This window comes from Schistosoma haematobium, chromosome ZW (assembly GCF_000699445.3).
Source record: "Schistosoma haematobium chromosome ZW, whole genome shotgun sequence".
In the NCBI taxonomy this organism is placed as follows: domain Eukaryota; kingdom Metazoa; phylum Platyhelminthes; class Trematoda; order Strigeidida; family Schistosomatidae; genus Schistosoma; species Schistosoma haematobium.
Window position 1 is genome coordinate 63,374,550 of NC_067195.1, and position 22,351 is coordinate 63,396,900.

At 36.4% G+C, this 22,351-nt stretch overlaps 2 protein-coding genes across 2 annotated transcripts in view; one reads left to right on the top strand and one right to left on the bottom strand.

The window, feature by feature from the left end:
* MS3_00004119 (uncharacterized protein) overlaps positions 1-10,786 on the bottom strand; it is a 38,616-nt gene extending 27,830 nt beyond the window's left edge. Inside the window, exon 1 of the mRNA XM_035731834.2 lies at positions 10,594-10,786. Coding sequence (XP_035589800.2) covers position 10,594 — 1 coding nt within the window. The 5' untranslated portion in view covers positions 10,595-10,786. The remainder of the gene's footprint in view (positions 1-10,593) is intronic.
* On the top strand, positions 7,710-12,724 carry MS3_00010456 (uncharacterized protein; the record flags this gene model as incomplete). The annotated part of the gene is made up of 3 exons (XM_051218821.1): positions 7,710-7,728; positions 10,072-10,255; positions 12,610-12,724. The coding sequence occupies 3 exons, from the start codon at positions 7,710-7,712 to the stop codon at positions 12,722-12,724; spliced, it is 318 nt and encodes a 105-aa protein (XP_051072138.1).
* Between the last annotated feature and the right edge of the window lie 9,627 nt (positions 12,725-22,351).

Below are 22,351 nucleotides of genomic sequence, written 5' to 3' on the forward strand. Positions count from 1 at the left end.
ACACACTGTAGAAGCTATAGGAATTCGAGTTACCAATACAAGTCTTTGTATTCTTATGAAATTCGCAACACCTTTATCTCTTCCTTGGTTGAATTAGCTTTAATAAGAGATTATAATTATCATTATTTTCCATGGTCTCTGTTCGTCTATCTTTCTTTACACACCTTGTTTTCAAACACACACTCCGTTGCTCAATTATCTGAAACCCTCTTATTACGTAATCTTTTGGTTTTCATGAATGTTATTTCAACACCTATATTTTTCAAGTCATTGACCTAGTTTTCATCATCAAACGATAATTCAAGCCTTCGTTATTCTTATCACAACCAGTACACCTGTTATCACACTGTCAATTTGTACTTTTTACTTGTGTTTATGTATCAGTATGGGGAATTGTGGAGATTGTAGTATTTTAATAGCTGAATTCACGATTCATTCTAACCTAGACCACCAATGAAAACCTGGAAAGACTAGACGACCGTTTCGTCCTAGAATGGGACTCCTGAGCAGTGCGCATCCACGGTCCCGCACGTGGTATTCGAAGCAAGGACATTAGGTCTTGTGCGCGAACACTTAACCCCTAGACCAGTGAGCTGGCCAGCATCCAACGGTGTTAATGTCCACCTTGGATCGATTCATGATTTATTTAGTCTATTCCACTGCTATCACTGACTCATAAACTGCCTTGATTGGTTTAATAACATCGTGTATGCGTATAAATATTACTGTATATTAGTGTAAAGCCTGATGAGGATCTTATTGTAAACAATATTGTTCAATTGTAGGTGTCATTATCAAGGTTTCAATCATACATATTGTTCTAATTCACACTAGGAATTTTTGAAATATATATGTATTAACTAGTAACATAGCCTTCTAGCAGTATGATATTATAAGTTTAAAACTACTATTTTTAGAATTGTTCCACCTCAAATAATTCTGATATTCATTGAACAGTGTTGTTTTTTGCTCTTTGAAAACTGTAGATGATTAGTTGAATAATCAACTCTGAAGAACAACTTACCAGTTTAACATTAAGGATTAATCAAACATAAAAAACTCAGTGCAATCACCCATTTTTGATTGTTATTTATTTTTAAACTGAATATTTATATATATGAGCTTTCGTCTACATTTGATCGAATAGTTTCAAAATATATGGGCGTCGAGTTGATGTGAGATATTAAGGAAGAAGAATGTATTTGTAAAATCTCACCGAATGAATTTGAAGTAAATCTAACGTTTCACCCGGAAATCCGATCCAAGTTTTTTCAAGCAAATATAATCAAACATCAAAATTATCGAACCATGGTCTTTAAAAAAAAATCAAACAGTAAGATTTTCGATTATTCCTCGTAATGTTATCTTATGATAACATTTAATAGTGCTTAATGTTTACAATTATTGACTGAGTAACCATTCAGTAATCCGGTAGTACATTTTGTCCTAGTAGATAACTCATTGAAATTGTTTTTGTTCATTGAAACATCTAAGTATGTTTAAAGAACATTTTTGTCTGTATTGGTTTATCTACCAGTCAATTAGATTCGGAATATTAAATTTTTGTTGCAAAAACTGTAGACAGTATATATTTAATTGTATGTCACATTTCTTGTACAATTAATAATTATCAATAAAGTATTTTTATTCATGTATTCATACTATAATGTTTAGAAGATTTACTTCTTGAATTGTACAGATCTATTACTGAATGTCTAACATTATCTATTCTTGTGGTGTATGCTACTTATGTGTCGTCATAAGTAGTATGTAACACCAACCAGGAGTGGAAAACCTGGCAGCAGAAGGATAAGGAAATCGAGTTGAAGAGGATAGAAAGGGAAATAGAAAGGAATTACCAATAGGAAGAATTATATAGAATTTGAAAGACAAATGATGGAAATTTGCAGATAAAGTATTCAGTTTACGGTTCTCATATTTTACCAAGATTAGAATTACATCCCACTTGTGTTCTCGTTCATAACGTTCTAACTGTAAATTTCAGCATATGCTAATTCACCTGACTTACATTACTTAATTCTTCATGTCAAGTAAATTAATCTTAGAAGCATTCAGTCAGATCAGTTGTTGCAGTCACTGATAAAAGGCCTCAGTCACTGTACTTAACTTGTGTTGTGTGACTTTATTACTCAGATTCAACTTATTCAAAAATATTGCTTTTCGCAGAATAGATTAAGTCAAAATCCACAAAAGCGTTATTTCAAATTACGAAGACCAAAGTTAGAGCTTCTTTGTTTACACTTTGCCTGATTCGTATCATAATAAAGAAAAAGAAGAAAAAGACGTTTTATCTAAGAGCAAGATTTGAAAAAGCTTTCATACAGAGATTCCATCATTCATCTGTCATGAATAGTTGTTTGTTACTGTTGCGGAGTCAACAGATATTGAGTATGAAATTTTACTTGGCATAACCTTGCAATTGGTATTGTTAAGTTAATAGATCTACCAAGTTAAGAATATTGTAGCAAAACCCAAGTAACAACAAGAACAACGTATGCACTTAACTCGTCCTACGATTCCCAACAAACGACTGAATTAAGTGTAAAGTATCAAAGTCAAAGAAAAAGATTTTTCTGAGAAAAGAGTTACTTAATTTTTGAGGTATTTAATACAATAATAACACTTCAAGGCACGATAAAGCAGAATGTAGGTCGATAATTTATTGACAGAATGAAGCCATGTCAAATCAGTAATGGTAGTTAACAAAATTGAAATAAGTACTATGGAATGCCAAATATGAAAGTCGTTATGAATAAACTAATTTTCAGTGAACAACAAATGAATTAAAGATAAACTAGTATAAATAATCAAAGAAAGCAACTATAAAAATAAAATGGATAAACTGTCAAAAATACATGAGAATATCTGAAATCATAATAAGAGGTATTACCAGCTAATCATTGCAAAGTAATGACCATAGCACAAGTCGTTGAATGGAAGTAATATAATCAACACACACACACGCACAAAAACGAAACATTCGGAAAAAGAATCGGAAATTCCAAAACAAATGAAAAACATTAGAAATTTGAATGACCTTCATTCATAAAATCGTAAACTTACAATGTAGTGAATAATCATCACAAGTGATTGATCACTGGGTGGTGATCAATGTCATGCTTGTCTAGTCCTTATCAGTGGAGATCGAATGCTATCGATCATGTTGCAATGTGGCCACCAGTCTAGGTGACTCGACACTGTGGGCACTATATATTGAGACTTAGATGGTGGTTGGAGGTAGTCAACAGGATTGTGATTATATCTCAGTCCTACAGGAGGTCAGTCGCGGCTCGGATAGCTTAGTGGTAACGTCTCTGACTGTGAAGCTGGGTGACACGAGATCGAGTCCGCCAGGGAGCACCAGTTCCCTCAAGAAAACAGGTACAACTTGCTGACGAGTGCCAAGTAGCACGAAACCCGGGTCCAGGGTTTCCTGTTGACTACCTCCAATCACCATCTAGTGAATAATCATATTAAAAGTAGTTGGGGGTGAAAAAATACTTAAACTATCATCCGCATATTGTTTGTCTAACCAGTTAGTTGTGGATACACAAATATATTCACCTAAGCATAAAGCCTTTGTTATGAGGAAGAAATACTGTAAATCCGTCTCTCAATTAAGTGTTCGATCTGATTAATACATTCATGAATATATTATTTATTAAATGTCAATATATAAGCAGTTCTATGTGATATCAGGATTAATTACGTTAAGAACTCAAACAACGTTTGCTAAATTTTTGTTGTCTTTAAATAGATCGGTACAATTATGAAGTATAGGAATGAGAGTTAAGATATGTTTCAATGGATACCACTTAAGCTTCTTTTAGCCGTGTATATTTAATATCTAGTGGTTATTGATTCATAATGAGAACAGTATTGTAATAACTGGTTGGTAGGATATAGAAACCTTTATATTTTTTTCAGTCACGCTCCATAGTACTTAAACAAGAATCACTCACTGAATATCAGTACATCCAGCATTTTCGGCGGACAGTTAAGTTTAATACATAGACAGGTGGCATACGTCTAATTGAGTTTATACAGGCTAAGCGAATTATTTACTGCCCACTAGAGATCCGATATCTCTAACTTACTGAATTTAAATAGGTTAAAAATGACCGGCGTAAACGTTTCGTATGTGACTGAACTGAATCAAGTGAACGACGAAATAGGTAAACTAATTTGCATTAAAAGTTCACTTTAACCAAAGAATATTTCTTTGGATAACTCGATAGTCATCGTATTTGATTTATCAAATAAGATGTCGTGTATCTTCCTGCTACAGTAAATGATATATATACTCGCCTCTCTTTGTAGTTTAAGAAGCCTTTTTGTATCATTTTGATATTTCATGCCTCATATAACGTTTGGTTACTGAGAATAAACTGCCACAACTTAAGGGTAAATCGTTAAATTTTATTACATTTTGAATAATCTTCGTTGGAAAATTATTAAATTATAAGATGTTAATTACGTGCTTTTGTTCTTTCTGTTTATCCTCTCCGGATGCAATAGCCTTATTTGCTCTTTTAAAGAAATTTGGGTCTACATAGATTTTCTTAATGAACAGATGTGCTGAATTAAAACCAATATAACGGCTCAAATGTGTTGGTTTTCGGTAGATATTTATATTAAGAGATCCACTTAAATTTCTTCTAGCAAAGTAATCTAAAAGTGATAGCTCACCATGATCAATTTGATCCTTGTGAGTAAATTTAATTTAGAATGAGAGTGTCTTGACCAGTTTAGGAAAAGTTCGTAACAGATTCTCTCATGACGACAAAAGCACATCCACATATCTGAGCCAAATTCATGGTTTGTAAAACGTTCCGTTGAAGGTAGATAAAGTTAGATCTAAGCATAGATTTGGGGATTTCACTAATAAACTAATGCTTAAAGGAGATCTGCCAGATAAGGTATGATCATTCTCTAGAAAACCATTAGTAAAATCAAGGCATTTATCAATGGGTATACTAGTATAAAAATATACAACATCATAGCTTAACACGATTCTATTCCTTTGAAAAATTAATTCCTATATTTTGACTTTAAGTCAAAGGCATCCCAAGTTTATTAGTTAATGTCAGTAAATATACGCTCAAGAACATTGCTTAATATATGTATTTGAGATAATATACCATTCAATCTGGAAAAGTAGGTAGAGAGCACATAGTTAATAGTAAAACCCATCAATGATGAAAAATACAACATGTAATTATGTTATAATAGTTGACCTGAGACTTTATGCTATATGTTTATGGAATCGAAAGTAGGCTCTTCTTTCTGTTCCACCAATGCACCTACTTTGGCAGGTGCATGCGAATCTCTGTACTCAGTTGGTCAAATCATGAAAGGGGGACCTGTGGATTTTTGACTAGAGTAAAGAACATATCATTATACAAGATCACCGTATAGAAATCGTGGTTGAACACTGTTGAGGAATCCCATAATAGGACGAGATAACCAGCCAATACAACCTGGTTTTCAGTGCTGGTCTATCTAAGATTAGTTTGGAATTTTAATTATGATAATGTAATTATGTTGAATATATAATGACTTTAATTGCCTACGCTATGAAGCGCTGTAAATATAATGTTTGGCAATATTTGAAATACCGCTTTTCTAATTAGATTAAGAAAAAAAATATAGTAAATTTGTGATGAAGGTCGCTTAAGACATAGAAGCATTGTATTAAATACAATACATCTGTCATTTAATTCACAGGAATGCAAATTAATGAGGAGTAAACTTATGTGGTAACTTTAAGTCTGCATTACTTTTGTTTTACAATATTCCAAATCATTATTCGACTAATGAGTTCACGCCTTATTAATTTGCATTCCTGTGAATTAAATGACAGATGTATTGTATTTAATACAATGCTTCTATGTCTTAAGCGACCTTCATCACAAATTTACTATATTTTTTTTCTTAATCTAATTAGAAAAGCGGTATTTCAAATATTGCCAAACATTTACAGCGCTTCATAGCGTAGGCAATTAAAGTCATTATATATTCAACATAATTACATTATCATAATTAAAATTCCAAACTAATCTTAGATAGACCAGCACTGAAAACCAGGTTGTATTGGTTGGCTATCTCATCCTATTATAGGATTCCTCAACAGTGTTCAACCACGATTTCTTCACGATTAGATCGAGATGTACACACTTATCATTATTCACTGTGAAAATTGACGTTCTTATAGTTCGTTTTAGTTTTGAATACATCCATTATCTTTGTCACGAACTTGCATAAGCCGATTAATTTATCTGTGCTCATTTCTTGTTGTTTCGGGACGGTTCCAGGTATATGGTAATGTACAATAAGCAGTAGTCTAATCACTACTGTACTAATTTTAGTCAGTTTGATAGTTATTTTTGGTTTTGCGTATCTTGCAGTCTAAGTGAGTGCGTTCTCAGGACAGTTGGGGTCCTGGATATCAGCATCTATCATTACCAGTCTGAAGACTGATTGTTTGTATTGTGAAAGTTATAAAGCGATAATTTGAGTGCTAAGAGAAGACGATTACTCATAAGACAATAAGAACCAGCGACTATTGTTTATTAGCGAACAGCACGGATAAAAAAGCTACAAGCAAATCGAGAGAACTTGAAGCAGAGAGGCGAATATGTGTATGCGAGCGAATACAGAGGCAAATTTATAGTCAAATCCAATCAAGGCTCAGCTAGGCTAGGTAAGGGCTAATAATAAGATTCGAGTACATATATACATGTGAAAGAGAATGACTCATCGAGAGATATTTAAGATATTAACATTTTAGTTAGAGAGAGATATGTGAGTAGGCTGTCACATATAATCATAATAGTACAAAGAAATTTGAGAATCGTTACTGTTCGGATAACATTGTCTGTTAAATAAGTTAATACAATGTCCTAGCAAAATTTAAACATAATCGAAATCGAGTGTAGGAGACTTGCTATAATGTCTTGGGTTAGTGGGATTAAATGCTTTGAGAAGTGCTGTTGAGGAACATCTCTATGACACAGGGTATCAAGGTGATAAACTGATATCTTTCACCATCATCTATCAATAGTCAAATTCCATTCCTCACAAATTTGCCCAAACTATAGCCATCAAACTACTAGAGCCCGACTTATGTATCCAAAAGGAAACAGTTCCAAATTTTTCCTTACCATTTTTCATTGTAACGATTGCTAACTGGACATTTGCAATCTATAACATCACAAACATTTATACAAAGTAGGATTAGACGATGACAACAGCAACAACAGAAGTATTATGAAAATGAATAGCAAACAAATTGCAATACCTTAACAATGTGACAGGAACACCTTTTGCCTAAGATAAATTACGAAATTACTACTTCACATCTGTGTGGAATGATGTGCATCTGATTGAATTGATTATTATTTTTTTCAAGACTTATCGACCAATCTATACATGGTACAGTTATAAAGTAAACAACATATTTTTCTAACATTCTTTATAGAAAACTTTATTATTTGACCTTAGTAGTCATCAAAAATAGAATACTATAATAATTAGTAAAGTGGTCAGTAATAATCTTGTTAATTAATTTTCATTATACACAGTATATAAAAGGATAGTCTATGTCTAAAAGATTGTTATATCTACGATAGACAATCACAAAATTCTCTCTGTTTCACTTATAATCTTCTACAAGCAAGGAGTGCAGAATGAAACAGATTTACACTGGTGAGATTATTTCATGAGACTACATTGTTTTGTTCTTTTTATGCGTTAATACACTTTCAATGGTCTATTTTGATGTTCCAGATTATACATATTTTGTCTACATCTACTAATTCTAGTTAAAAAAAAAGTTAGAAAATATTTGTTATTCATTAGTAATTATGTTACTATTTGTATCGGTATTCTCATAAACATCATATTTTATAAGAGATCAGTAACACATTTCGACTAATGGATGTAACGGACAACTAATGACAGTTAGTTTTCCTCATTTCACTTCAGTTACTATCAAAATCGGACTGCTTGACTAAACCCAAAATGGTCGTGTACTACGCCAACTACCATTTAGTAATTGACTACCACAACAAATAACAAATTTCTTTTTTGCCGAACAGTAATTTCTTACCACTTGTGACAGTTCGAATCAATTCCGTTTATTGAGTGTTTGGGTGTGAAAATGCTACTTACATAAAATTAAGTGCATTGCAAAGACAAAATTAAGAAGACACGGTGTGTTATTTTGCAGGTCAACATAGGGTTAATAAGGAAAACCCAAGGTTTATCCATGCACCTCATAATTGAATATCTTTTTTCCAATGTATTGTTAAGTACCAGTTGACAATCATAACCTTGGAAAGTCAGGCTTGACTTCACGTTCTTGAACCAGTGGACTAAATATCACTCAAATCAACACACCCGTGCAATGGACGGGCAAAGTACACAGTTTCTCATCTAAGCTTATGGTGAAATGAGTCATATGGATGGACATCAATATTACAATACTAAGTTTCACAAACAATAAACAGTTCCAAACTTTATTAAAGTAGCTCGTCTTGAAAAACTCTGTTAACTGATATCAAATATGACTATTGCCTTATAAATTATTTCCTCAGTTATCTAATCTCTGATGGAAATTAATAGAATACAGTATACTTTAAAAGTGAAACTTAAAGATAGGTGTTTCGCAATTCAATTATCATAAACCCATATTTAAAATGTGTATTTAGTCATCCACCCATCTTTCCACATCAGTTTGATACCAGTTTTCAAAATTAACACACTCAAGACGATTGACAAAGTTGACAGATAAGATGATATATCAATGTCAAATTATCAACTATCAAAATAGAAAGTAAAATTGGATACATGCTGTCATTATTGGTGTGTTTGACTTCTCTCTCTGAGTGTTAAATGACTATTTTATTAGTGAATTCCCTGTTCTTTGTACAGCTAGATCATAAGAAGTATTACTTACTATGTTACCAGCTAATATATTCATGTTTTAAGAGCAATAAACACTTTCATTGTTGATTTTAACTAAATAAGTATGAAAGTAAAACGTTTGAGTGAATATCCAGGAGTTATCCACTTTCCTCTTATTATCACGTAGTAAACAGGTCACCTTAGTCTTTTTTTTTACATAGAATGACTGGAACATGTTTAAACGGTAGAATTTATCAAGTGTATATTGAACAAATGAACTGGAAACTTGAGGTTGATAAGAATTCAAAATGCAGTTTATTCTCACAATAATTTCACTTACTTTTAATAAAGCCAGTACGTATAAGAAATCCATAATAGATTGAGGTTCATGAATACGATTAAATAAGTTAAATTGAAGTGTTCTGATTCTGTTGATCCCGAATTTCCCTGTAATTCGTTGTAATATGATGTCTTAAAAATAGTTGTTGTTTTAGTGGTCATAGGTACTCAGATTTTAGAAAGTATTCATATTTAATTTCTAAATCATTTTGAGTTCATAAGCAAAGATGGATAGTGGCTAGCAGTGGAATCCAGGATACGCGTTTCGCCCTATCTGGGACTCGTCAGCTGGATGTACCTGCATCTCAGAGTTCACAACAGACTGATCAATTGCAGTCTTAAACCTCAATGGGAAGATGCAAGCAAGACAATACGAAGTGCATTTTGAGTTCAGTTTATAATCATCAGTGAAAATATATGCACAACAACAGAAATGTAACTTTGCATTTGCAAATATAACCATAAATGTAAACCAAAGTTTCTTCTTCGTCAACGGAATTTACATTGATTTTTAAAATTATGAGCATATCCATATCTGGTATAATTAGAATATGTGCACCATATATTATATAAACTCGGAGTTTAACTCAGTTTGAAAAGATTCTTGAATATTTTATCAGTGATAAAAGTATACCCAAATGAAGTTAGTAATCACTACCATTTACTCAATTTTGAACGTTCATTTTAATACAGTTTATCAGTTTCATACATAAATTAGATACAATAGTTAAACAATTGTTTCAACCAGAATTATGTTGGCATTTTGCAAAACTCTGTGAAATTATTTACGTGTCTTTCTTATAGATAATTCAATACTTCCTCCTGACTACCCAATGGCCGTCACAGATCAACCAACGTCAAAAGTAACATTCAGTGATATACCAGTAACTTTACGTTGTCCGTCATGTGGACTAAATACTTTAACTACTTTGGAGTACAAAAATGGTTTATTAACTTACTTAGCTTGTGGTGGTATATGCCTAATTGGGTAAGTTAATGTTTTATCTGACTGTAATCAATCTATGATTATTGACAAAGTTTAAGTAGAGGATTTTATGTCCACGTTTAAAGGATTAAAGTAAATTGTTTCAACTTGATTAATTAAGCACAATTTTTACTCTGTAGAATTACTGAGCAAATTTCAATCTTGTGTAGACAATATTTTGCACCAAAGCACGCATTATTCATTAAGTTAGATAAAATATTCATGTTTGATCAGAGCTGTCATTTATTTGTTTCGCAATTAGTTTGCAGAAAGGTAGGTTAATAAAACAAACAGGATATCTGACTTAAATTTATGTTTGGCACGATGACAAATTAACTCACTTCTATTATGGTGTTATTTAGTAGACATTGATGATAAATTTACTGCAATTATAGAAGATTATACATGAGAAACATGTGGATTTCAATGTTGAGGTTATTTCCTAGTTTAGATTCAGTTATGTTTTCATGTTAATATTCATTGACTTGATGTTAGCTGGTAATGACCGTCGTTTTCTAAGTGGATTGCTGTTATGGTCATCTCACTAGACAAACATAAAAGAGTAATAGGATGTCCATAATTAACATAAAAGTTGAATAATAATGATCTATCATACACAAACACATTGACATGAGCACATTTGAACGTATTGTGTTTTGTGTTTGGAGTTAGTCTCGGAGTAACAATAATTAAAGTACAAATTGAAAAGTGTTCTTAAAACATCAATGTGTATGTAAATGAGAAAAATCAATAGCATAGTTGTGATGTTAAAATATTCAAATTACTTTCGTACTTTCGTACCATTATTTCAACTTTTAATGATCAAAATAATTAACGTGTTTTATTTAGTAGGCAGAAACTGCATCTATTTACCAAATATTAATTATGAATAACATAAAGGTACACATACACTCACATTCATTGTTTTTCACACTGTAAACTGTTCGCATTATTCACATCTTACTGACTCACACTTTCTTATTTGCTAAAATCAATATCTGAATAGGATTGGATAAGTGTTTTGTGATTTCATTCTTTGATGATTTTGATTATTTCACTGAAGAGATTCAGACAAGACTCTTGGATAAAATGTTAGAATTACTTAGATTTCAAATGATATAGATGGAGTAGTATACGTTGAGTAGAGTAATTATAACCAGGATTCTTATTGGCTAATCTAACGGTAATCGCTGTTGATTTCGATATCATAACATGTATAGTTTCTTCTTGGTTTAATTTACTAGCACTGGGTTATCGAAAATTATCCAATCAGACTGCTCCTATTTGATCCTGTCTCCACGATGAATCAGTCAAGTCTCTGCTTCTATTATAACTAGGGTTTACGATATGTCGGTCTTTATGTGAAAACAATTTGTCTTTTGAAAATGTATGGTTTTGAGAATGAAATGTATTTATTAGTAAAGAGGACTCTTGGCTGAACCAATAGTTTTATGTGTTAGTCACAGTGTATTTATTTCGTTTATTTGAAAATTTTAATGGTTTAGTTTTCATTGGATGGTTCAATGCTATGATACTCATCATCAAGAAAGTAAATAAACTGAGATAAAATTGTATGAAACATTTCAGCTAATCCTTGTGAGAAACAAAATGAATAAAATATATTGAATGTGACTTGAAAACAGATTCACAGTCAGCTGAGTAGTGATAGTATCTTCGATTACTCGATTATTGAAACCTTGAAAGTTGATTGTAACCTGATTACAGGTTCCCTGATAGTTTGATGATTGAGTCTATTGGATAAATTTTGTATATATATTCATCATTGGATTGAAGATCCTTAATATTCCCTTTGATCTGACCATATATTTATTCGAGTAAAATAGTCAGATAACAAACGAATTATCGTCAGATAATTTTTTTGTAGGATGAAGTCGATGTAAGAGTTTAGTTGAAACTATGCAACACGACTATGATTAGATACATTTCTTTGGTCAACCTCTTACTTTATGTAAGAAATCAATTTTCCTATTGACGTTTTATTTTTCTCACTTTTGTTAATCCTTCATTTTGATGGCTTTAAAATAAACAAATACCTAATGTGGTTACTTGTACCACATAGGCTGTTCTATTAAATCGTTTACATACATGAACTACGTAGTCATACAGCTCTTTCAAAATGTGCATCGGTTGTTCTGTTTCCTGCAAATTTGAATTAAACACAATGGTTGGTATTAGGACAACTTATTCAAGAAACATTTTGCATAAACAAATCAGGATTGACACATATGGAATGCCATTGTATATGATATATATTCTACAGTAATAGCATTACTTTGTTTGAATATCTACTAACAGTTTAATACAAATCATTTTTATTTATTCTACATTTTGTGTAGTGGAGTTTTAGGTTGTTGCCTTATACCATGTTGCATGGACAGTTGTAAAGATGTGAATCATATATGTCCACATTGTCGACGTGCCGTGGGAACCTACCACAGATTGGGAAACTGAACGTTCAATACGATAAGAGAAACAAAGTCAACCAATGATAATGAATTCCTATTTGACAAATAAACATAAAGTTCTAATATACTTACAATGTTAAAGTTAACTTTTCTTTTAATCTTGGTTTATGTTGTTAATAAGTTATTTTACGTGATTATTTATTTCTCTTCATTCCTCTGAATTTCTGTTAATTAAATTGTAAGGGCATTTTGTTTAATCAGATGTTTATGGATTAAAATAAAATCGTTAATGTTGGAATGGCCTTTAAGCTAATGTTAGCTTGAATAAGTTCATATGTTAAAATGAAAACAAATATAGGTAACATATAGTGAGAGGAATAACAATGTAGTTCAAATCGTATAAAATGTTTAGTGTAAGACTATGTAATGTATGAAGTTATATGAATTTAATAAAAAAAATCATAGTGTGGCTCGAGTGCCAATTAAATAACTTCTGTTCAGAAAACTAATAGTAATGTTGAAACAATAATAATGGTAGTGGCAATACTAGGAATAATAAAAATAGTAATGATCATAATATAAAGATATGTGAGTAAAAAAACAAAGACAATAATTATCAGCTTTTAGGGGTTGTGGAGATTGTTAAGTTTTTGATTGAGATCATGAACCGATTGATGTTAGACCATCATTGAAAACCTGGAAGCAATGGACTTTATCCTATTTATCCTATTTAGATATTCACAACATGATGGTTTAGTGTACCAGTAAGGGGCTATTCAATACTATTGATTGAATCTGTACAAATGACAGTATAGAAGAAAAAGTGATGCTACTACTTCTGACAACCAGAGCGACCATTTATTTAGGTACATGGAGTGTTCGTACAATTTGGGACACCGGGAGAGCCTTCCAAATTGCTGCAGAAATGAGAAGATACAACCTAGAGGTACTTGGGATCAGTGGAACACATTGGAGACAAGTTGGACAACAACGACTAACTACAGGAGAGCTCCTGTTATACTCCGGCCATGAAGAAGAAAATGCACCACATACACAAGGAGTTGCATTGATGCTGTCCAAACAAGCGCAAAATGCACTTATAGGATGGGAATCTCATGGACCAAGGATCATCAAAGCCTCGTTCAAAACAAAGAAAGAGGGTATTTCAATGAACATCATCCAATGCTATGCGCCTACCAACGACTACAATGAAGACGCTAAAGATCAATTCTACAATAGGCTGCAGTCAATCATCGAGAAGTGCCCAACAAAGGACCTGACCATTCTGATGGGAGATTTCAACGCCAAGGTTGGAACGGACAACACTAGATATGAAGACATCATGGGACGACACGGACTGGGAGAAAAAAAGTGGTGAGAGATTTGCAAATCTATGTGCCTTCAATAAGCTGGTCATTGGCGGCACCATATTCCCACATTAACGCATACACAAAACCACATGGACTTCACCGGATCACTCTACACAAAACCAAATCGACCATATTTGCATCAACAAAACGTTCAGGAGGACTATAGAGGACGTGAGAACCAAGAGAGGAGCTGATATAGCATCAGATCATCACTTGCTGGTCGCCAAGAAGAAATTGAAACTCAAGAAGCACTGCACAACGGGGCGGACAATATCACAAAAGTTCAATACGGCCTTTCTTCAGGATACTAACAAACTCAACAAATTCAAGATAGTCCTCAGCAATAAGTTCCAGGCCTTTCATGATCTACTCAATGGAGAAGGAACTACTGTGGAGAGCAACTGGAAGGGGATCAAAGAAGCAATCACTTCAACATGCCATGAGGTCCTGGGCCACAAGAAGCACCATCACAAGGAATGGATCACTGTTGATACACTGGATAAGATTCAAGAAAGGAGGAACAAGAAGGCAGCAATCAATACCAGTCGAACAAGAGCAGAAAAAGCCAAGGCACAAGCTGAATACACAGAAGTAAACAAACAAGTGAAGAGGAGCATTAGAACCGACAAACGTAAATATGTGGAAGATTTAGCAACGACGGCGGAAAAGGCTGCAAGAGAAGGAAACATGAGACAATTGTATGACACGACAAAGAAACTCTCTGGAAATCACCGCAAAGCGGAACGACCAGTGAAAAGCAAAGAAGGCAAGGTAATCACCGACACTGAAGAGCAACGAAACAGGTGGGTAGAACACTTCAAAGAACTCTTGAATCGACCAGCCCCACTGAACCCACCCAACGTCGAAGCAGCACCCACGGACCTCCTAATCGATGTTGGCCCACCAACAATTGAAGAGATAAGCATGGCCATCAGGCGAATCAAGAGTGGCAAAGCAGCAGGACCAGACAACATTCCAGCAGAGGCACTGAAAGCAGACGTAGCGGCAACTGCAAGGATACTCCACATTCTCTTCAATAAGATTTGGGATGAGGAACAAGTACCAACAGACTGGAAAGAAGGACTTCTGATCAAAATACCGAAGAAAGGCGATCTCAGCAAGTGTGATAACTACAGGGGCATCACTCTTCTCTCAATACCGGGAAAAGTCTTCAACAGGATATTGTTAAACAGGATGGAGGACTGTGTAGACGCCCTACTTCGTGACCAACAGGCAGGATTCCGTGAGGATAGATCGTGTACAGACCAAGTTGCAACTCTACGGACCATTGTGGAACAACCAATTGAATTGAGTTCATCACTCTACATCAACTTCATTGACTACGAAAAAGCATTTGACAGCGTGGACAGAACAACACTATGGAAACTTCTTCGACACTACGATGTGTCTCAGAAGATAGTCAATATCATACAGAATTCATATGATGGATTACACTGCAAAATTGTGCATGGAGGACAGTTGACAAAGTCTTTCGATGTAAAGACCGGTGTCAGGCAAGGTTGCTTACTCTCACCCTTTCTCTTTCTCCTGGTGATCGACTGGATCATGAAGACGTTAACATCTGAAGGAAAACGCGGGATACAATGGACATCTAGGATTCAGTTGGACGGTCTAGACTTCGCAGATGATCTGGCCCTTCTATCCCAAACGCAACAACAAATGCAGGAGAAGACGACCAGTGTAGCAGCAGCCTCAGCAGCAGTAGGTTTCAATATACACAAAGGGAAAAGAAAGATTCTCCGATACAACACAGCATGCACCAATCCAATCAAAGTTGACGGAGACGATTTGGAAGATGTGAAAACCTTTACATATTTGGGCAGCATCATCGATGAACATGGTGGATCTGATGCAGATGTGAAGGCGCGAATCGGCAAAGCAAGAGCAGCATATTTACAACTGAAGAACATCTGGAGCTCAAAGCAATTGTCAACCAACACCAAGGTCAGGATTTTCAATACAAATGTCAACACAGTTCTACTGTATGTGGCAGAAACCTGGAGAACTACGAAATCCATCATCCAGAAAATACAGGTGTTTATTAACAGTTGTCTACGCAAAATACTTCAGATCCATTGGCCGGACACTATTAGCAACAACGTACTGTGGGAGAGAACAAACCAGATCCCAGCGGAGGAAGAAATCAGGAAGAAGCGCTGGAAGTGGATAGGACACACATTGAGCAAAGCACCCAACTGCGTCACAAGACAAGCCCTCACATAGAATCCTGTAGCGGTAAATAAATCCCCAAAATAAATAGCTCTGTAAGTTTTCGACATTGGATGCTGACCATATGTTTTAGCGGACTCATCTAGCTGAAGGCGCTCGGTCAGGCATCCGTACCAGATCACGTGTGGTAACGCCGTGCTCAACATCAACCGCAATCGCTAGCCAGATTAGATCAGAGAATTCCGATATATTGGTCATCGCCAAATATACTCTTCCGATCTCCTCGACTCTGTCTTTTGATTTCTCTGGGTGGGAACGAAATATATTAGAAGGTGTTACTGGTAGAAGCGTTGTCAAACACTGAATACCTGTGACATCATCATTGGTGAGACCGACGTGATCTGGTACACCTTATTGCAACTGTGAGTCTGTTCCTTTTTGGGATTTTTATATATCATTGCCTTATTTTTTATTTTTTTTTAAACATTGTGATTTTTTTTCGTGTTTTTTCCTGGATATATATATATTTTCCCCTCGTTCATTATCGTACTTCATACTTCATCATGACTGAACAGACACCTAAAGTACTCAAGCTTAAGACTTTGTCCCCACCTTCGTTTCAACTGATGCCTTTCTGGCCCGACAACATCGAAGCCTGGTTTTGCTACGCAGAAGCCGACTTCTCCGAGCACGGCGTGATCGACACACGTGCACAATTCCTCGCAGTAGTCAAAGCACTACCGCGCTAATTCAACAGGTACGTAACACCTAGTATGTTTACTAGTGATGTTTCCGATCCTTACGAAATCTTAAAACGCTCGATTCTTAAAAGAGGAGACCTAACCGATCGACAAAGGTTAGATCAACTCTTCAATAACATCGACCTGCAACACGGTTCTGCGACGGACATGTTGCAACGGATGAGAGAGGTAATAGGCCCAAGAACTTTCGACGAAGGTCTATTCAAACAACTCTTCTTGTCAAAACTTCCCCAACAGGTGCAAGCAGTTCTGGTCTCGTTCCAGAACAACGGCTTAGACGAGCTAGCTGCATCTGCCGACCGCATTCTAGAAATTACGAAACCTTCTACTACCGAGGTATTTTCAGTCAAAGAAAAACCTCAAACGACTCAGAATGATATAACCGAGTTATGTCACACACTCACGCGTTATCTTAGTCTTCGTACCGACCGTAAGAGATCGCGCACACCACGTAGAAGCATTTCTCGTAAGGGATCTGTCTCTAGACCACGAGTGACAGATAACCCCGACTGGTGCTGGTATCATAACCAGTATGGAAAGTTTTCCAGAACTTGCAGAAAACCCTGCAATTTTCCCAACACAAAACCGACTGACTCGAAAAACAACTCGGGAAACTTCCAAGCTGGCACGCGTTAACGGCAACCGTAGCCGGCGAACAAAGCCGTCTGTTATTCGTCACAGATGTGACAACGAGAGTTCGCTACCTCGTCGACACTGGCGCAGAAGTTAGCGTTCTCCCAGCAAATCCTAACGACCGACTTCACGAATCGACCCTAAACTTACAGGCGGCAAACGGAAAACCGATCGCTACGTATGGCAAAATGTACGTTTACCTTAACGTGGGTTTACGCAAACCCATTCACTGGATCTTCGTTGTTGCAGATGTTTCTATGCCAATCATTGGTATGGATCTTCTACAACACCATAATCTGATCATCGACACGCGCAAACGGAGGCTAGTAGACGGAAACACTAATTTGTCCGTTTGCGTAACTTATTTTACTGGTTGCAGATTATCCCCAGTCACAGTTAAACATATGATAGACCCACTCTATCAACCACTACTCGATAAGTATCCTGAGATACAACAAACGCAACCGAGGTTACCGTGTGTAACCAGCAACGTTACACATCACATCATGACTACAGGACCACCTGTATTTTCTAAAGCACGCCGACTAGCTCCTGAAAAGCTGAGGTTGGCGAAAAACGAGTTCGACCATATGATAGACTTAGGAATCATACGACCGTCAAATAACCCATATGCATCTCCGTTGCACATGGTCCCTAAAAAGGACAGCAACGATTGGCGTCCAACTGGCGACTATCGGCCATTGAACGCGAAAACCATTCCCGATCGTTACCCGTTGCCTCATATTCACGATTTGACAGCTACCTTGAAAGGTACAACTGTCTTTTCGAAAATCGACTTGGTTAAAGCGTATAACCAAATCCCTATGGCTACTGACGACATACCGAAAACAGCTATCATTACTCCCTTCGGACTCTATGAATTTTTGCGAATGCCTTTCGGTCTAAGGAACGCTGCTCAAACATTCCAAAGATTCATAGACGACGTTTTTCGAGGTCTCAACTTCGTACATGCGTATGTTGACGACTGTCTAATCGCAAGTCCGGACAGAGAAACACATCTCAAGCATCTGGATCTTGTTTTCGAACGACTACAAAAACATGGCATTACTGTAAACGTTCAGAAATGCCAATTCGGAACCGACTCATTAGACTTTCTGGGACACACTATCGATGCTCAAGGTATCCGACCCCTTAGAACCAAAGTGGCGACCATTTTGGATTGCCCAGAACCGACCACCGTCAAGCAATTACGCACGTTTAACGGCCTCGTAGTTTTCTGTAGACGTTTCATACCGAAATGCGCATTACTTATGAAACATCTGACCGACCAACTTCGTGGAAATGCGAAATCCATTAATTTGGACGACACCGCACGAAAAGCATTCTCCACAGTTAAGGAACTGATTGCTAAAGCAACAATGCTCGCACATCAGGACACCCGAGCACCCATTAGCATCGCAGTAGACGCATCCGACTCGGCAATCGGTGGCGTCTTACAACAATGGGTTAACAACTCCTGGCAACCCTTGGCATTTTTCTCTAGAAGGTTGCTAGACACCGAATCGAGGTACAGCACATTCGGTAGGGATCTCCTAGCTATGTATTGTGCTGTACGGCATTTCCAACACTATCTCGCATAACTTCCTTGAACAGTTTCCAAGGAATCGACCTTCTTAAACTCGCCCAGCCTCAAAAAGAAGACACTGATCTTCAGCACGAGTTATCGTCCACAACACTTAAACTACGCATCAAACAGATGGGAACAGGTAAGGAAACCTTACTTTGTGACACATCTACAGGTAGGGATCGCCCAATCGTGCCGAAACATTATCGACGCAATGTCTTCAATACATTGCACAAACTTTCTCATCCAGGTGTTCGTGCAACCATCAAGCTTATAGCAGAACGGTTTTGCTGGCCTGGAATGAATAAAGACGTGAGGGAGTGGGCACGCTCCTGTGTAAGCTGCCAAAAATCTAAGGTTATCAGACACAATAAATGTCCCTTAGGCTCATTTAAAACTCCCGATCCTCGTTTCGACCATGTTCATCTGGATTTGGTAGGATTTTTACCAGATTCAAATAGATACTCTTACCTCTTAACCTGCGTAGACCGTTTCACTCGATGGCCAGAAGCAGTACCTATTAAGGACAGCACTACTGAAACAGTGGCCCGCACCTTCGTCGAACGATGGGTAGCAAACTTCGTCTGCCCTTCAACCATCACTACAGACCGCGGACGTCAGTTTGAATCTGATCTTTCCCGTCGTCTGACCACACTTTTAGGAAGCACTCGCTTCCGAACGACTGCCTACCACCCACAAGCAAACGGGTTGGTAGAACGTTTTCACCGACAACTAAAAGCTTCACTATCAGCTGCAAACGTTTCACAGTGGACGGACGCTCTTCCACTCGTCTTACTAGGTATCCGCAATGCAGTGAAAGCTGACATTGGATACACTGCGGCTCAACTCGTTTATAGAACGACACTTCGACTTCCAGGAGAATTCGTGGATCCTTCGTCCTCTTCAATGAACATGGATCTAACCTCCTACACGAACAGGCTTACAAACGCAATGCGTTCAGTTAAACCTGCTTCCACTGGACCTCAATCAACTGATGTTTTCGTTCAACCTGACCTACGATATAGTACACACGTTTTCGTTCGTCGAGACTCGCATCGACGACCATTCGAATCAGCATACGAAGGACCCTTCAAAGTTCTTCAACGTGAATCTAAGTACTATATAGTCGATAAGAACGGAACCAACGATAGCATCAGCATCGATCGCTTAAAAGCAGCGTATTTAGAAGGAAATCCTATTCACGTCGACTTTCCTTCGGTACAATCGCACAACGCGACTCCTACACTCATAGTTCCTCAACCGACAACCAACACTAGCGATGACACTCCGAATGTATCTGAAAATAAACCTAAAACGACGCGTTCTGGAAGAAGAGTAAGATTTCCAGAACATTTAAACGACTACTGCACGTAAGGCACTACTCGACATTTTACATTATCCCAATCTTTCTTTTTAACGATATATAATTTTTTTTAAAAAGACAATTTTATTATTCCTATATATTTATATTTTTATTAAAAAAAGCAAAACAAAACATAAAAAACATTTTTTTAACGCTATTACGTGTGCTTGAGTTTATTTTCCATTTTTCGCCGACATTGTGTTTTTACGCACATACGAGTGTATTTCGACATACACTTACACTTTCTTTTTTCTTTTCCAGGACGACTGGAAAAGAATGATGCAGTTTACGAGTAGTCGAAATTTTCGTTGTAACTTTTTCTTTTTTTTACTATGTTGTACCTCGGTCCCATATAGTAAGGAAAGACGACCAGACGCTGCTACACTTAGTAAGCTATCAGAAGAGTGTTTACCAACGACAAACTCGTTGGGTTTAAACTTCTGGCTGGCCACGTCTTAGGGTCGTCACTGCCCCACTAGGGGGGAGTGATCTGTAGCGGTAAATAAATCCCCAAAATAAATAGCTCTGTAAGTTTTCGACATTGGATGCTGACCATATGTTTTAGCGGACTCATCTAGCTGAAGGCGCTCGGTCAGGCATCCGCATCAGATCACGTGTGGTAACGCCGTGCTCAACATCAACCGCAATCGCTAGCCAGATTAGATCAGAGAATTCCGATATATTGGTCATCGCCAAATATACTCTTCCGATCTCCTCGACTCTGTCTTTTGATTTCTCTGGGTGGGAACGAAATATATTAGAAGGTGTTACTGGTAGAAGCGTTGTCAAACACTGAATACCTGTGACATTATCAATCCTCAAGGCCGAAGGAAAAGAGGAAGACCAAAGAACACATTAAGCCGAGAAATGGAGATAGACATGAGAAAAATGAACAAGAATTGGATGGAACTAGAAAAGAAGGCCCAGGACAGAGTGGGTTGGAGAATGCTGGTCGGTGGCCTATGCTCCATTGGGAGTAACAGGCGTAAGTAAGTAAGTAAGTACTAAACGAAATATTGATAGAGAATAGATATCTGCCAAAACTCACAAACCGATGGTTAGGTTATAGCACGTTGATACTTATTGTGCTTTTGGCATTCAAAACTCCTGTTCATATCACTCTATCATTCAAAATTGAGTTAATCAGACTAGTGTTGAAACTAACGCCTAATCTGTTGTCCATAGGATATACCATGAGCTGAAACCCACCATTATTGAGAAAGGATCTATGACTTACCCAAAACCTAAACAACATGTTGAAAATTGATTTACATCCCATAGTCTTCACTAATTTACATGTATGTGGACACATATAAATAGGGAGGAAGAATCATGATTTGCAAATTGAGGCACCCGAAAGGGCTTCAAAAATAAATAAGAATCCAGTCACCCAATAGGAGCAGATGACACACACACAACTTTCTCTATTCCTGAACACAGTAGAAACAGTTTGATCATAATGATTGATACTAAGTTGGATTTTGTGGTGCTGTATAAGAATTATTTACAGTGAAGGCTTAAGCCATAAGAAATTTCAAGCATCTTGCCTGCATTCAAAGATAATTTGAGCTTTCACTAAACCTGTCTTAGTAGATAGACTTATTACCTAGTGATGTGATACCTACTATCTCCCCATATCATTTTTCTCCCTTATCTTACAAAATGTCGAGTTTGAACACCCTCCCCAGTCAAATCAGGTGAAACAAATAAACGCCATTCTATCCTTTCTGTATAGATCACGAACAGATTCGCTCGAAAGATGATATTTAGC